Source organism: Panthera pardus, unplaced genomic scaffold, assembly GCF_024362965.1.
Source record: "Panthera pardus isolate Hobbes unplaced genomic scaffold, ASM2436296v1 HiC_scaffold_24, whole genome shotgun sequence".
NCBI lineage: Eukaryota > Metazoa > Chordata > Mammalia > Carnivora > Felidae > Panthera > Panthera pardus.
The window spans coordinates 54,280,435-54,298,775 of NW_026526810.1; the positions used below are offsets into that span (position 1 = coordinate 54,280,435).

General features: G+C 40.9%; 1 protein-coding gene across 4 annotated transcripts in view; it reads right to left on the reverse strand.

The window, feature by feature from the left end:
• NUSAP1 (nucleolar and spindle associated protein 1) overlaps positions 1-18,341 on the reverse strand; it is a 44,508-nt gene that overhangs the window by 24,725 nt on the left and 1,442 nt on the right. The window contains exons 2-5 of one of the 4 annotated variants that reach the window (XM_019442507.2): positions 9,900-9,968; positions 4,266-4,409; positions 3,365-3,467; positions 1,036-1,137 (exon numbers count right to left, since the gene is read on the reverse strand). In XM_019442507.2, the coding sequence (XP_019298052.2) occupies positions 1,036-1,137; positions 3,365-3,467; positions 4,266-4,409; positions 9,900-9,968 (418 nt within the window). Of the gene's footprint in view, positions 1-1,035; positions 1,138-3,352; positions 3,510-4,265; positions 4,410-9,899; positions 9,969-18,341 lie in introns of all 4 variants that reach the window. The other 3 variants (XM_019442506.2, XM_019442505.2, XM_019442504.2) reach the window with 3 other exon arrangements.

An 18,341-nucleotide genomic window follows, 5' to 3' on the forward strand; every position in this document is an offset into this window, starting at 1 on the left:
TGTCATTCGCCGCAAGTAATCAAAATATCAACACAACCAAGTTTGCAAGAAGCTGATTTCAACCCTCAAGGATGACTTTGAGGAAACTTCAGTGGAGGAAGTAACTGCAGATGTGGAAACAACAAGAGAACTAGAATAAGTGGAGGCTATATACATATAACTGAAGGCTATATACATATAAGCTGCAATCTCATGATAAAACTGTAATGGGTGAGGAGTTGCTTCTTATGGATAAGAAAGTGGCTTCTTGAGATGGAATCTACTCCTGGTGAAGATGCTGTGAAGATTGTTGAAATGACAACAAAGGACTTAGAATATTCCATAAACTTAGTTGATAAAGCAGCAACAGGGTTTGAGAAGATAGACTCCTCTATTTTGAAAGAACTCTATTGTGGGTAAAATGCTATCAAACAGCATTCATTGCTACTGAGAAATCATTAGTGAAAGGAAGTCAACTGATGAGGCAAACTTCACTGTTGTCTTATTTTTAGAAACTCCATAGCCACTCCCAACTGCCATACCAAGCATTCAACAGTCATCAATACTGAGGCCAGACCCTCCACCAGGAAAGAGATTACTACTCGCTGAAAGCTCAGATGATAGCGCTTTTTAAGCAATAAAGTATTTTTAAATTAAAGATATGTGTATGTTTTTTTGAGACATAATGCTATCACACACCTGACAGACTACAGTACAGTGTCAACATAACCTTTACATGCACGGGGGAAACAAACTCATTTGATTCACTTTACTGCAATAATTGCTTTACTGCAGTGGTCTGGAACTGAAGCCACAGTATCAGATATGTCTGTATCAACCTGATGAAAAAGGTGGTATAACCCACTCCCACTGTAAGCTGAGGAAGTGAGTTTACTGAGGATAAGTTGCCCGTGGTCTCACAGTGAGAAAATTAGAGAATGAGAATGCAAGCCCCAGTTCCAGCATTCAAGGTTTCAGCTGTTATGGTGCACCGCCTATTTGGAATTAGCCTGAAGGGGCCAACTATTACTTTGTTTCTTTGTGTGCAAAACTTACTTGGAGTAGTGCTTACAGTTCTTTTATTTTTTCCAGGTTTGGAAAATCCATCTGTGTAGAGCGGCCTCTTTTTTTCCGAAGGAACCTTTGAATCTTCATTACCTGAATCAAAAGATACACAAATGATGAAAGATTCCAAAACAAGTTCTTCCAATTAAGAAATATCTAGAAGTTAACATGGGGCATTTTCATTTGACAGGGTCTGCCAAAGTGGTGGAAAAAATGAGCACAAAGAATGAGTTACAGCATCACTACAATTTTAGCTCATATGCTTCAAGTAGCCAAAAATTTTATGCTTCCTGTACAGAGGTTATATAAATATATCAGAAATTTAAGAACACTTTTTCAAAATTTTGCTATGAACAGATTATTGTTATAACAAGAATGATACAATCACAAAATCCCAGGGCACCTGGCTGGCTCAGTTGGTGGAGTGTGCGACTCTTGATGTTGGGGTTATGTTCAAGCCCCACATTGGGGTGTAGAGATTACATAAAAACAAAATCTTGGGGCACCTGGGTGGCTCAGTCGGTTAAGCGGCCGACTTCGGCTCAGGTCATGATTTCGCAGTCCTTGAGTTCAAGCCCCGTGTCGGGCTCTGTGCTGACAGCTCAGAGCCTGGAGCCTGTTTCAGATTCTGTGTCTCCCTCTCTCTGACCACCCCCCCGTTCATGCTCTGTCTCTCTCTGTCTCAAAAATAAATAAACGTTAAAAAAAACAAAAAACAAAAAACAAAATCTTAAAAAAAAAATTACACAGGGGAGCCTGGGTGGCTCAGTGGGTTAAGCGTCCGACTTCGGCTCAGGTCATGATCTTGCGGTGAGTTCGAGCCCCGTGTCGGGCTCTGTGCTGACAGCTCAGAGCCTGGAGCCTGTTTCAGATTCTGTGTCTCCCTCTCTCTCTGACCCTCTCCCATTCATGCTCGGTCTCTCTCTGTCTCAAAAATAAATAAACGTTAAAAAAAAAAATTACACAATCCCATCACCCGAATAAACACCATTAGCATTTTGACATATTTCCTCAGGTCCTCTGCTTCTATACTTGTTTTGTTTTTGTTCTTTAAATCCAGCTGAAATCATGGTGTATACATTTGTGACTTTCCCTCACTGACTTTCCCTCCTTCACCACTTTCCACATTCTGCCATCTTTTCAATTTGAGGCAATCTACTAAAAAATATCCAGGGGTGCCTATGTGGCTCAGTCAGTTAAGCGTCCAACTCTTGGTTTCAGATCAAGTCATGATTTCATGGTTAAGGAGTTCAAGTCCCACATCCGGCTCAGGGCTGACAGCAGGGAAGCTGCTTGGGATTCTCTCTCTCCCTCTGCCCCTCCCTTGCTCTCTCTCAAAATAAATAAACATAAATAAATATCTCTATCTCTATCTATCTATCTATCTATCTATCTATCTATCTATCTATCTATCCATCCATCCATCCAAGTGGATTTTCAATAAATGGTACTTATTTATAAATATGTCACTCATCCTGAAGGTGACCCAATACATCCATAAAATATACAAGAATGACTAGATAGAGCACGAAGGACTGCAGGGGCTTCTGCTTGGACCTTGGCTCTAAAACCAGAAAGGAAAAGTTCCATGAAATAAAGGATATTTAGAGTCAGAATCACTCCTCACCAGATTATTATAAATAATAAAATATTATAAATAGAAAAATAGCAACTTCACAAGGAGCAACTTACCAGTATGATAACCTGCTAACAAGCCACCACCTGTGCCTTCTACGGGTGCTGATGGGAGGACCACCCTGCGGAATTCCTACCCTAAGTGCATGATCCAAATCTAAACCTCAGCACACATTAGACAAACCAAGGCAGAGGACTTCCAAAACTGACCTATGTTAAAAAATATAAACTGTTAAAAAACTATTAAAAAATTTAACTGTTTGGTTGACTAGGCAAAAGGTCTTTGTACCTGTGTCTGGAGTAGGCCAGAAGGAGTTGATGGACAAAATATGAACTCTCCTCATCAAGAAGCAATCAACTACCCTAAGCTTTCCAGCTACCACTCTTACTCTGGTTTTTCCACAATATGGAAGAGGTCTCAAAGGCTTAAACTTTTGCTTTCATTGTAGACACTTAGGAGTTCTACAGCATGGTGTTATGGGTTGAACTGTGTTCCTCAAAAAGTTATGTTGAAGCCTTAACTTGTAGTAACCATGATGTGACCTCAAGAAAAAGGGTCTATTTTGTGGTACTTTGTTATGGCAGTCCTAGGAAATGAGCGCACATGACTACCCCCCAGGAATTTCAGGGGTTTTTTTGTTTGTTTTTTTGGTTTTTTACTTATTTGACATACCATCTGTTCTACCTTTTCCTGAGGAAACTGCATTCTCCTCTCCTTGGCTCTTGTCTGGTGGTGAAGGAACTTCTCCAACAGTTCTGAGTTTCTGGTTTTCCTGCTTCTCTTGATTCTGGAATTCAATGGGATCACTTATCTTTATCTCTGAATGATCCTGGTACAATTTTAAAAGGGAATGAATTATTTAAATCAGAAGTCACCACTGACTTCCAAAAATAGGCACCCAAATTGCAAAGAAGGAAGACAAGTAGGAGAATTAGGTTTCTGAGTGACAGATTGGCTCTTGAGAATGTGAATTTGGGAATAGGACATATGAGAGACCACTGAAAAGCATAAATGGCAAGATTAGATCTCTTAGGGATGAGAAATTAACAAATAATCTAAATGGATAGTCTAATGACTGAGGGAGTATACAGAGCTAGAAAATAAAAATTAGGACTGTGTCTCGTAAAGTTATATTTGCATAAGAAGATTAAAAAGAAAAAAATCAGAGTCCTCCCAAGGCAAGTGAAGCAAGTGAAGGAAGCCCCTGGCTAATCATGTGACTATTCTGCTGAAAGATCAACCCAAGAGTGATCACTAGGTCTGAGGCCAGTTGAAAAGAAAAAAAAACCCACCTTATTTGATGCTGGTTTTTCTTTCCTTCTTACTTACTACTCATCATTAAGTGAATACTTTCATATTTATTCAACAAATACTTAATTTGTGCTTAATCCTTAGTAAGTGCTTCCCAAGAGCCAGTACTCAGAGTGTGATGAGGACCAGCTTAGACTTGGGTCTGAGCTTTCATGGACCTCACAGCATGCAGAATTTACAACCATCTGGTACCATAAAAGAATTCAGAGAAAGCTTCTTAAGAATACACCAATTTTGAACAGGGAGTGCCCAAAATGGTCACACTTCTATTCACCTGGGAGTCAGGGTTTCTGTGGACTGTCCTGCGCCTTCTCCTCATTTTGGTGACATGGTCAACTGGCAACCTCTCAGCTTGTTCCTGGCTGCTGATCTGCATCTCAGCCTCATCACAAGAGGATGCAGAAATTTGACTTCCATCCTGAAGAGAAAGACATTAATCTGCCATGTCCTATTTTTAGAGTTATAATGTTCACGAAGAATCAGAATTTAAACTGAATAAAAAAACTATTTTACAAAAGGTAATTTTAATACTCTCTTGTACTGAATTATAGTCCAGGACAAGAATTTTAGAGTATTCCAAAAGAAATAATCACATTTAACATCCCCAGCTTGAAAAAAATAGGGTAAGAAAGCATTCAATGTTTTCTTAGTGTAATTAAGCCAATTAGCATTAATTTTTTGAGTATATGCTATTTGACAGGCAGTATGCTCTAACTAATAATTACAGCTAATATCACATCTTTACTGGGCTTAGTGTTTATACAGGTTAACTCATTCATTCCTCAAAGCCTAGGACATAGGTAGTAACATTATCCCCAGTTTACAGATGGAAAAATTGAGGCTCGGAGTCCAAAGTAACTTGTCAAGGCCAAAATAAGGGAGTAAGGTAAAAACAGCACCTGTACAACCATAAACTAAAAGTAAAGAGCTAAATTATCACAACAGTGTGATAAAGGTACCAAAAGATAACATACAAACTTGCTTATTTTATAAGAACTCATTGAGGGCCTGGGTGGCTCAATCGATTAAGCATCTGACTCTTGATTTTGGCTCAGGCCATGATCTTGCTGTTTGGAAGTTCAAGCCCCATGTTGGGCTCTGCACTAACAGTGCAGGGCTTGCTTGAAATTCTCTGTCTCCCTCTCTTTGTGCCTGCCTCTCTCTCTGTCTCTCAATAAATAAACATTTAGGAAAAAAAAAAGCACAGTATAATATTTGCACTTATTAGTATTAATGGCGGAAGACTGGATTCATTATTCAACACATGATACAGAGACAACGATGCTTTTTATCTTTGTGGGGTGGGCAAGGAATCTTAGTTCTTTCACACCAAAAGGAAATGTGGATGGGTACAAGATTTAAATGTAGAAAGGAAACTATAAAAGCACTAGGAAATTGGGGTATGTGGGTGGCTCGGTTGGTTGAGCATCTGATTTCAGCTCAGGTCAAGACCTCACAGCCCATGAGTTCGAGCCCCACATCTGGCTCTGTGCTGACACTTCAGAGCCAGGAGCCCTGCTTTGGATTCTGTGTCTCCCTCTCTCTCTGCCCCTCCCCTGCTCACTCTCTCTCTCTCTAAAATAAAATAAACGTTAAAAAAATAATTAAAAAAAAAAAACGCCCTAGGAAATAAAATAGGTGAATATATTATCATGAGTATGAGGAAGGCCTTCTTAAACATGTTCTCTTACCTGAAGACTATAAAGGATAGGCTTGATCTGTTCCTGGTGTTTTTGTTTTTAAAAAAATTCAAATGTTTTGAAATAAACTAATATTATACACATACGGCTAAAAAAAAAAAATCCAGTAGTGAAAAGATTATAATGGAAAGCAATTGCTTCTCTGCCCTACCCTTCCCATTTCTAGGGCTTAACTTCAGGTAGTCACTTGTGTATCACTCGTGATTTGCTAGTGGGATATTCATTTGTATTTTCAGTCGCTATGTTTAGTGCCTCTCATATACTGAAATCTAGCTCCTGCCCTACTCTCACCTCCCATCTTCTTCCTGACAGCATGCCACCACCTCAGTCATTCTACGAGTCACCTTTGCTGCTTTAAAGATTCTAAGCCTTTCAATCTTGTCTCACAACTACACAGTATATCCTGTAAATTCCAAGTGCTGCATCCTTATGCTTCCCTTCATTCTGTCCTCCTTTTCTCGCTGTCATCTATTTCTCTTTAAGTTGTGAACATTTATAGCTTGTTACATAACCTTAATTGAACCATCTGTTCCTTGTCTGTGTGCCTGGATTCCAAGAGCTAACAAATCATTAAGTTCTTAAAGCTTTTGTTGTTTTCTTGGTCATCTCAGTCTCCTTTAGGGTCTTTTTATTTATCTTAAGCTCTCTCACACTGGTGACTGGTGCTGTCTATCCTATTTCAAAACAAGGAAGACCTCATTAGAGGCTTGGATGTGTGGGAGGGCCTGTTACCTGGTGCAGTCTGATGTACAAGGGTCCTTAGGTGGGGAAGAAGCTATTATGTAGAGGAATCCTTGAATGCCAGAAGGCAGAGGACTTTGCTTAATAACACTGACTTTCCTTACTGAGAAACCTTCCAATATTACAAACCGTAGTTTGTAGTGACACCTGGTGCTCTGCTTGTGGAAGTGGTGGGGGTGAATGTTTTATATCCTGATTTTTCAATCCATTTCACTATGGTGCCTGGACCCCACCCCCTGAGAGTTGATTTGGTTGGCCTGGGTTTGGTAAGACCTATGTATCGGCATATTTTATTTATTTTGAGAGAGAAAGAGTGTTAGTGGGGGAGGGGCAGAGAGGAGGAGAGAAGGGGAGAGAGGGAGAGAGAGAGAGAAAGAATCCCAGCAGGCTCCATGCTTAGTGCATAGCCCGATGCAAGGCTCAATTGAACGACCCTGAGATCATGACCTAATAGGAAATCAAGAGTCAGACACTCAAATGACTGAGCCACCCAGGTGCCCTAATTTATCAGCATTTTAAAAAATCTCCCCAAATGATTCTCCCATGCATCCTGCAATAAGAACCATAATATAAAACAAATTTATGGGGAGGCAAAGAATAAGAAGGTTTTGAGAATGCCAGGTTTTAGAGGTAAAACATTGCAGAAGTAAAATAGTTCCAAGTCATAAAAGGTCCAGGATATGCTAAGGAAGAGGGGGAAGCAAAGTTACAGGAGTGAGGGAACAAGCAGGCAAGGACAGTAAAGAACATCCAGATGGACCTGTGAATTCATTCCAAAGAAAGTCAGGGCATGAGGGGATGAGGAAGACAGCAAGACACCAAATACCAGAAAGCAACCAGGGAGTCGGCAAGTGACAGCTGAAAACAGATAAGCATAAATTCAAAGAAACAAGGATACATGAGAATAGGAAGATGCTATCTGTATCCCACCTCCCAACTCCCTGGATAGTCATGGGGAAGCAAAAGAAACTGCTTCCACTGTAAAAGTGTTGCCCTTGGGTTACCTGTATTGCTGGAATCTAAAGAGATACTTTTTTTAAGTTTACTTATTTGTGAGAGAGAGAGTGACTGAGTGAGAGAGCAGGAGAGGGGCAGAGAGAGATGGAAAGGGAGAAAATCCCAAGTAGGCTCTGCACGGTCACACTGTCAGTGCAGAGCCCCACAGGCGTTTAACCGACTGAGCCACCCAGGGGCCCCAAGAGATGCTCTTAAAGTACTTATTTATCTCTCCTACAGGGACTCCCTTATTAACAGAGTGCAAGACAGGTCCCCTAATTGTCCTTTTTATTTTATGTTTTAATGTTTTTTTATTTTTGAGAAACAGAGAGGGAGGGAGGGAAGGGCACATAAGCATGGGGGGAGGGGCAGAGAGAGAGAGAGAGAGAGAGAGAGAGAGACAGACAGAATCCAAAGCAGGCTCCAGGCTCGCAGCTGTCAGCACAGGGTTTGAACTCACCAACCTCAAGATTATGACCTGAGCCAAAGTTGGATGCTTAACCAACTGAACCACCCAGGCACCCCCTTAACTGTCCTATTTAGAAGCCTGTTAGCCCAACTCCCAGAGATTGCATATTTTTCTTTAATGTTTATTTTTGAGACAGACAGAGATAGCACAAGCAGGGGTGGGGCAGACACAGAGAGGGAAATACAGAATCTGAAGCAGGCTCCAGGCTCTGAGCTGTCAGCGCAGATTTCAACATGGGGTTCAAACCCACAAACCATGAGATCATGACCTGAGCCAAAGTCAGAGGCTTATCTCACTAAGCCACCCAGGCACCCCTGAGATTGATTATTTTAATCCCATGCATTTTATGTGAGTCTGGGAGGCTGACAGTGATCAGGAAGGGTATGTTCATTCCTGAATGCACCATGATGTACCTATAATACACTTGTCTAAATCCAAGACTGATGAGGCGCACCTGGTTTAGACACGGAATCCTTGGCACACAGCCACACTAACCCACATACAGCACTTCCCCAACGCATATAGTTAAGGCTGACCTATAGTGTGAGAATAAGGCTTCCAAAATGTGCCATGTCCCACTCACTCAGATGTGATCCATACCTGTGCACTCCCTAGGTGATGATTTGGGGGGGTCTGGAAGTTTGCACGTCTGTCAATCCTTGGTAACATTAATGATCTCTTTGCCATGCATTTGGACTGTGTTGACTCTTTCTGTAGCCTTAGTAAATAAACTCTGTCTATAACAGGTCCTCCCATCAATCTAAGCTCACTATTGATATATTAAGAATTCTTGGGGCTCCTGGGTGGCTCAGTTGATTGAGGGTCTGACTTCAGCTCAGGTCATGATCTCAGAACTCTCTCTCCCCACCCCACCCCTGCCCTTTGCTCTACTTCCTTGCTCTCTCAAAATAAAGTAAAAAAAGAATCCTGACTTAGGAATTCTTTATCTGATTTATGCTTTTGTGAAATTTTTTCAAAATGAAATGGCCCAAAATGCAGAATTTGAAAATAGGATAATTTTAAATTTCGTCCATTAATTGTTATCCAAACTAAAATCTTGATTTCAAATGGCACCACAATCAAGTATCCTATATATGGAAGCGAGGGAGGGAGGAAAGAGATGGGAAGGGAGGGGAGGGGCAAATGGGAAGATGGGGGTACAGGCCGGGTGGGGGGGGAGAGGCGGCAAGAGGTGGGGGCAGATTGAGAGTAATATGATGTAGAATCTTAAAGCTAGAATTCAAAATTAATCCTTTTTTTTCTGTTTTAAGTTAATTAAACCAGGAGCCAAAAGAATTTTAAATATTAATAGTTTTAAATGTTTATAACTTGGAATATAGTTATAGAGATGACAAATACAGAGAGGGGAAAAATTACATTTTTGGTTCATTTTTATATTTACCTTCATTTCCAGATAGATAATGGATGCTCTTCAAAGCCCGGGGCCTTAAGGCCTTTTCCTCCATTTCAAGTTTAGAATCCTGGCTCTGTCAAAACCTTTGGTGTAGGTCTGACACAGCCAGGACAGGCTCTCTCCCATTAGCTCTGGTTTACAGTTCACCACACAGGGCACTTTCACAAGCCCAACTCACAGACCCTTTGACTCTTAATATTCAATTCAGCCAAGCAGATGTTATTTCCATTTTAAAGAACAGAAAACTAAGAATCTAGTCACTTGAGTTTTCCAAGATGACACAAAAAGAAATGACAACTGCTATTTAACCTGGGTTTTTCGGGTTTCAAATCCTGTTCCTTCCCTGCTCATACCAGGCTAGTTCTTGTAATGATTGCCAACTAATAATTAACCTTTGCATTTGTATGAGAACATCTTATTCAACAGATTACTTGCTATATGCAGTTTCTCTATAACAAACAGTTATTATGAAAGGATTTATTATTACCAGTAATTATCTCTTTGGGGTAAATATCATGTCTTAAGTCATCACTCATTAACTAAATATAATTGTTTTAATATTTAATAGGTGATAAAAATATTACTTACCTGATTCTCATTTTCTTTTTTTGCTTCATGTTGAAGGTGGGCTTTCAAGGCTTTTAATAATTTGCCTGCCTGCAGGAAGGTTAAAGACTTTATCAGTAGGGCCAAAAATCAAGTAAGCAAGAAAGATAATAACCTATCTTTCCCATTTTTAAGGACAATTATTCTCCTGGTCTTGTATTCCTCAAGGCAGCCTCTGGGAACAGGAAGATGACCAACACAGAATTGGCCCCACATAGATTTCACACCAGAACGGGGAAGTGAGACAGGGAAAGAGGAAAGGACCACAGAGGCACGGGGCTAAGAACCAGCATGCGGAGGCCTAGGCTATTGTACAGAAACACAAATGGGCACAGTCACCAAGATCTGGACCACGAGTCAGGGTCAACTTCAGGAGGTAACCAGACACACCAGTTCTAAGACAAAGACATGATGTCTATAGCTGCTGAGGTGTGAAGGATGAACAGGACAGCAGTGGCTACAAGGAAGAGGTAAATAAATCACATGGGAAGGCGAGAATGAGGGTGGTTTGTGGAACTCGAATTCAAAGTGGCCAGAGCATGGAGCTGCTGGAGGGATGGTGAGAGAGGACCCTGGGAAAGTGGGCAAGGACCAATCCTGCCAGGCCTTATAAGCCTCTTGAAAATACAAACTTTACCCTTAGAGTAAAGGGCATTGTCTGAAGAGTCCGCAGCAGCACAGCAGCACAAAATTTTACCAATTTTGCTTTATTCAAAATTGTCCTACTCTGGTAGGACATTGTGCAGGATGCACTTGATGGCAGGAAGACAAAGTCAGGAAAGCATCTGGAAAGCTGTTGCAGGAAACTAGAAAGGACTGTGGCCTGAACTAGAGCAGGGTTAAGGCAGTATGGACAGATTCAAAACCTTTTTAAGAAGTAAAATCAGTATGAACATAGGGGTTGAGGAATAGTGAAACTTTCTTACACCTAGGTTTCTGCTTGGGCAGCTCATGGAACATGGTGGGGGTCTCTCAGATGAGGAATGCCAAATACAGGCAGGCTTAGAGAGGAGGATGGTTAAAGGGCTCCTGAGGAAAGGGACTCCTATTTTCTCTTTCCAGTCCAGGAAACCTCCCATTCTTGAAAGAGAAATATCAATCTGACTGGTTATGTTTTCTTGTGCTGTAAAAGATCAAGCATATTGGTTATGTTGTCTTTTCCTTCTCCTCCACTCAGCCAGGCAGTTGAAAATCAGAGATTTCCTTCTCAAGGTGGGCTCAGCCACCACTTCTCATACCATTTATCATTGGCCATGTGTCCAGGAGAGAACAGCAGAGATCCAGGTTTGGTTTAGGCTTTAGGGGACAGGAGAGGCTGCGCTTAGGGTGTGAAGCCCATCCTCCAGCCCAGTTCACCAGTATGCCCTATAAGTTATTAGTCACCATACTGGCTAGTAATAGAGTGGTACCTATTTTCTACTTGCTGTTGTTTCTTGAACCTCTCTAAGGGTCTTCTCTGTGAAGGGGATGATTGGCATGGCAAAATTGAGGCATTCTTGGTTCTTCTATCAAATTTTTGCCAACCACTTCATTGGATTTTATCTTTTTTTTTTTTTTTGGTAGTGAAAACACTTCACCTAAGATCTACCTTAGCAAAATAATAATAATAATAATTTAAGAGGTAAAGAGAATGTAAGTTGGGGGAGAGGGGCAACGGGAGAGAGAGAATCTTAAGCAGGCTCCACGCTCAGCACAGAGCCTGAAGCAGGGCTCCATCCCATGAGCGTGAAATCATTACCTGAGCCAAAATCAAGAATCGGACACTCAAACAACTGAGCCACCCAGGTGCCCCTAGCTTAGCAAATTTTTAAATATATGATACAATATTGTTTGTCATAGGTTCGAAGTTGTACAGGTTTCCAGAACACTACTTAAAATGCCACAAAAATACCAAGCTTGTGATAATGATAAAACGAGGTGCCTGTGGCAGAGCCAAGTCAGGGTATCTAGCTGACTGATGTTATGGGGTGATGCTCACAAGAACCAAGCAGGAAGTGCAGGTGTTAGTATACACAGGCATTCCCTCAACAAGCACTTATCATGCTGTGCACTGTCCCAGGCACTGGAGAGAGAGTGATAAATGAGATGGACAAGGTCCCCACTCCCCAGGAACCTCTACTGGTGGACCAGTGGGGAAACAGACTTTCTTAAAATTTCATTTAAAAAAAATTTTCCCCCCAATGTTTATTCACTTTTGAGAGACAGAGAGAGACAGAGTGTGAGTAAGGAAGGGGCAGAGAGAGAGGGAGACACAGAATGCAAAGCAGGCTCCAGGCTCTGAGCTGTCAGCACAGAGCCCAATGCAGAGCTCAAACTCATGAACTGAGATCATGACCTGAGCCCAAGTCGGATGCTTAACCGAATGAGCCACCCAGGCGCCCCTAAAATTTCATTTCAAGAGAAAGAGAGCTCGAATGGGGCAGAAGGGCAGAAGGCAAGAGAGAATTTCAAGGAGGCTCCATGCTCAGCACAGGGTCCCACATGGGGCTCGATCTCATGACCCTAGGATCATGACCTGAGCCAAAGAGTCAGACACTCAACTGACTGCTGAGCCACCCAGATGCCCCAGCTGTTTTCTTTTTTAAACATTTCCCTCCAAATCAGGATCAAACCAAGTATGTCACCTTACATTTGCAGGAGTCTGGATTTTATTTTAGGTGTGAAGGAAGTCAATCACCTTGATTACCAAGAGACTACTACATTGAGTCAAGAGTACAGGTGGGAAAGCAGCAGGCTGAGGCAGTGGTCAAGGGAAGAGGGTGTGTGGCCCAGGTCTGCAGCACTGGAGATGGTGTCCAGACGTCAGATTTCAGGAGTAATTGGGAGGAAGAGGCTACGAGGATGGATGTGGATCATGAAGAGAAGAATCAAGAGTGTTCTAATGTGAGACCCCACTAAAAAGGAGAACTATAGATCCATTTCCCTCATGAACATGGATGCAAAAATCCTCAACAAGATATTAGCCAACCAGATCCAACAATACATTAAAAAAATTATTCACAATGATCAAATGGAATTTATTCCTGGGATGCAGGGCTTGTTCAATATCTGCAAAACAATCAATGTGATTCATCACATCAATAAAAGAAAGGACAAGAACCATATAATCCTCTCAATAGATGCAGAGAAAGCATTTGACAAAATACAGCATCCTTTCTTGATAAACACCCTCAAGAAAGTAGGGATAGAAGGATCATACCTTGAGATCATAAAAGCCATATATGAATGACCCAGCGCTAATATCATCCTCCATGGGGAAAAACTGAGAGCTTTCCCCCTAAGGTCAGGAACAAAACAGAGATGTCCACTCTCGCCACTGTTATTCAACATAGTATTGGAAGTCTTAGCCTCTGCAATCAGACATCACAAAGAAATAAAAAGCATCCAAATCAGCAAGGAGGAGGTCAAACTTTCACTCTTCGCAAATTACATGATACTCTATGGAAAACCCAAAAGATTCCACCAAAAAACAGCTAGAACTGATTCATGAATTCAGCAAAGTTGCAGGATATAAAATCAATGCACAGAAATCACTTGCATTCCTATACACCAACAATGAAGCAACAGAAAGGGAAATCAAGGAATTGATCCCATTTACAATTGCCCCCAAAATCAGAAAATACCTAGGAATAAATCTAACCAAAGAAGTGAAAAATCTATACACTGAAAACTACAGAAGGCTTATGAAAGAAATTGAAGATGACACAAATAAATGGAAAAAGATTCCATGCTCCTGGATAGGAAGAACAAATATTGTTAAAATGTCAATACTACCCAAAGCAATCTACATATTCAGTGTAATCTCTATCAAAATAAAACCATCATCCTTCAAAGAGCTAGAACAAATGATCCTAAAATTTGTATGGAACCAGAAAAGACCCCAAATAGCCAAAGCAATCTTGAAAAAGAAAACCAAAGCTGGAGGCATCACAATCCCAGACTTCAAGCTATACTACAAAGCTGTAATCATCAAGACAGTATGATACTGGCACAAAAACAGACATTCAGATCGATGGAACAGAATAGAGAACCCAGAAATGGACCCACAAACGTATGGCCAACTCATCTTTGACAAAGCAGGTAAGAATATCCAATGGAATCAAGGCAGTCTCTTCAGCAGGTGGTGCTGGGAAAACTGGATAGCGACATGCAGAAGAATGAACCTGGACCACTTTCTTACACCATACACAAAAATAAACTCAAAATGGATGAAAGACCTAAATGCAAGACAGGAAGCCTTCAAAATCCTTGAGGAGAAAGCAGGCAAAACCTCTCTGACCTCAGCCGCAGCAATTTCTTACTTGACACATCTCCAAAGGCAAAGGAATTAAAAGCAAAAATGAACTGTTGGGACCTCATCAAAATAAAAAGCTTCTGCACAGCAAAGGAAACAATCAGCAAAAATTAAAGGCAACCAACAAAATGGGAGAAGATATTTGCAATATCAGATAAAGGGTTAGTATCCAAAATCTATCAAGAACTTATCAAACTCAACACCCAAAAAACAAATAATCAAGTGAAGAAATGGGCAAAAGACATGAATAGACACTTCTCCAAGGAAGACATCCAGATGGCCGACACAGGAAAAAATGCTCAACATCACTCATCATCAGGGAAATACAAATCAAAACCACAATGAGATACCACCTCACACCAGTCAGAATGGCTAACATTAACAACTCAGGCAACAACACATGTTGGCGAGGATGAGGAGAAAGAGGATCTCTTTTGCACTGCTGGAGGGAATGCAAACTGGTGCAGCCACTCTGGAAAACAGTATGGAAGTTCCCTGAAAAATTAAAAATAGAACTACCCTATGACCCAGCAATTGTACTACTAAGTATTTATCCAAGGGATACAGGTATGCTGTTTCAAAGGGACACATGCACCCTAATGTTTATAGCAGCCCTATCGACAATAGCCAAAGTATGGAAAGAGCCCAAATATTCATCGATGGATGAATGGATAAAGAAGATGTGGCATATATATAATATATAAATATATATAAAACATATAAATGTGTATATAAAAATTATATATAAATATATAGATGTTTATATATAAATTATTTGCATATATTTATATATAAATTATTTATATTATTTATATATATTATATACATTTATATAAACATATGTAAATATATATCATACACACACACACAACGGAGTATTACTTGGCAACGAAAAGGAATGAAATCTTGCCATTTCCAACAACATGGATGGAACTGGAGGGTATTATGCTAAGCAAAATTAGTCAGAGAAAGACAAATATCATATGACTTCACTCCTATGAGGACTTTAAGATACAGAACAGATGAACATAAGGGAAGGGAAGCAAAATTAATATAAAAACAGGTAGGGGGACAAAACATAAAAGACTCTTAAATATGGAGGCAAACAGAGGGTTATTGGAGGGGTTGTGGGAGGAGGGATGGGCTAAAAGGGTAGGGGGCATTAGGGAATTACTCCTGAAATCATTATTGCACTATATGCTAACTAATTTGGATGTATATTAAAAGAGTGTTCTAATGTGGGTCTCAATCATCTACTGAGACTGGGAAGAGATCTTAATTGTTTTGAAGTGGCCATGTTGTTTAAGATGCACTTAAAGATATGAGTCAGCACCTCAGGAGAGAGGTCCCACCAGAGATATGGAGTCATGAGTTCAATATGAATTTAAAGTTATGATAGTGGATAAGGTCACCTGGGGGAAAGCACAGTTAGAGAAAAGACAGAACTCTGGGGCACTCTGCATTTAGAAATTTAGCAGAGGAAGAAGCAAGAGAGAAGGCTAGAAAGAAGTGCTGGTAAGATAGGAAAAAACTTAACATCAAATAAGCCTCAAAAGAAGTGGTTTAAGGAAAAAGGAACATTAGATCCTGCCAAACAGCAGAGGAAGATAGAGATGAACTGTACGCTTGGTAAGGTGCAGAGCATGGTGGCCTTGGTAAGAGCAATTACAGTGAAACAGAACAGAGAAATCAGGCAGCAAATGAAGGACAAGGTGTCATGAGAGAGCTTTGTTTTATTTTAAGATGGGGGATATTAAGACTTGATTGCATATATCATGGAAATGAGCAACCAGAGTGGGAAAAACTGATGTAGGAGAGAGGAGCTAACTGCAGGCACATAGCCCTGGAAGAGGGAACAAGATCCACAGCACAAATGGCAAGGCTGCCCTCACACAAAGACAGAGGTCTTGGGGATTGGGGACAGGCGCGGGATGGCTGGATAGTTTGATGGTGGAAAGAGGAGGTAATTCTTAGCTGATTGTGTCTATTTTTCCATGACCTATGAGGAAAAGTCAAGTGAGGGAAGGGAGCCAATTTGAGGTGAGAGGATATGAAATAATGGTCCTCAAAAATAGAGAAGTTAATGACTACCAAGGGAGTATAGGGGAATCAAATGCTCATTTTATGATTTATGGTCATAAATTTAAGTTCAGTCAGCAAAGTCAGGGGGTTTTCTCCAGGCAGAGTCGGCTGGTTAGGTACAAAGATTAAGCACCTAGCCAGGTTTAATCAGGCTTGGAATTTGGGCAGGAGAAGAAGGGGAGCTACAAGAGAATGCAGATGGCGCCAGTCTTTGTAATCTAGGCTTGTTTGTGAGCAGGAAAGCCAGGGCAGGAGTGAGAAGGACCAGTGGCCACACAGTAAATACCAGTAACTGACTCCTTCATTGAGACACTACTCTCAATGGTAAAGCACAAAAAAAGGGCTAAGATTTTTCCTTCTAAATTTATTTTGAATGTTACCATTCTGATGGAATTTATTTAAATCTTATTCTGTTTAGTGTTTTAAAATAATCAAAAAAGGGCTGCCTGGGTGACTCACTTGGGTAAGCATCTGACTCTTGATTTCAGCTCAAGTCATGATGTCAAGGTTCATGGGATTGAGCCCCTTGTCTGGCTCTGTGCTGACAGTGCAGAGCCTGCTTGGGATTCTCTCTCTCTCTCTCTCTCTCTCTCTCTCTCTCTCTCACTCCGCCCTTCCCCTGTTTGGACACACACTCTCTTTCTAAATAAACATTAAAAAAGTTTTTTAAATCATCAAAATGATCATCTAATCTTGATCACTGCTTAGAGCAATTTGTTCATATTTTGCTTATATACTCTGAACTTAAAAAGCCAACTGATTTAACAAGCTCCTAAGCTGTACAAATTGTAAATAATTTAAAACATTTTAGTTATAAGAAGTTACAATCACATAAAAAGTTGAGAGCATAGTCTAATGAACTCCCATGTATCTATCACCCAGTTTCAACAATTATCAACATTCTGTTGTTCTTACTTCATCTTATTACCCTCTCTTTGTCCTAGAATATTTATAGCAAATCCCAGGGGTCATAACATTTCAGCTGTAAGTACTTGGCATGTATTACAAGAGAGAAGGCCTTAAAAAAAGGGGGGGGGGGGGAGGGGGCGCGCCTGAGTGGCTCAGTCGGTTAAGCGGCTGACTTCGGCTCAGGTCATGACCTCGCGGTCCGTGAGTTCGAGCCCTGCGTCGGGCTCTGTGCTGACAGCTCAGAGCCTGGATCCTGTTTCAGATTCTGTGTCTCCCTCTCTCTGACCCTCCCCCGTTCATGCTCTGTCTCAAAAATAAATAAATGTTAAAAAAAAAAATTTAAAAAAAAAAAGAGGGGGAAACATAACAATACCATAATACTCCAAAAAATTAACAATATCTTAATACCTAGTCCAAGTTTAATTTTCGTCAACTGTCTCAAAAGTCTCTTTTTATAGTTGGTTATAATCAAGTAGTGTATGGTCAACTTTGGGGAAACAGTACCTCTCAAGAAATATTTATTGAGGGGTGCCTGGGTGGTTGGGTCAGTTGAACATCTGACTCTTGATTTTGGCTCAGGTCATGATCCCAGGGTCATAGGATTGAGCTCCACATCCAGCTCCGTGCTGACCATGGAGCCTGCTTAAGGTTCTTTCTCTGTCCCTCTGCCCCTCTCCCCTGCTTGCTGTCTAAAATAAAAAATAAATTAAAATTTTAGGGTGCCTGGTGGCTCAGTCGGTTGAGTGTCTGACTCTGGCTCAGGCTGTGATCTCACAGTTTGTGGGTTGGTTTGAGCCCCACATGTGGCTTTGTGCTGACAGTGCAGAACCTGCTTGGGATTCTCTTTTCTCTCTCTGCCCCACCTCCCACCCCCGATCGTGCTCTCTCTCTCTCTCAAAAATAAACATTTTAAAAAATTTAAAAAATATATTTATTGATACCTACTATGTGCCAGATACTGTGTGCTAGAAAGGCAATGGGGTCTGTGGTGGCCTGAAATACTTTACTATGCCACTCTATAAAAACAGGTGACTAATCAGCTAATGCAGATTAGGTGCCTCAAGAGACTACAGGTGAGGCTTTTAGGAATCTATCTCTCTTGGAATAGCTCTTTAGAGATCCAAATGGTTGTGGGGCCT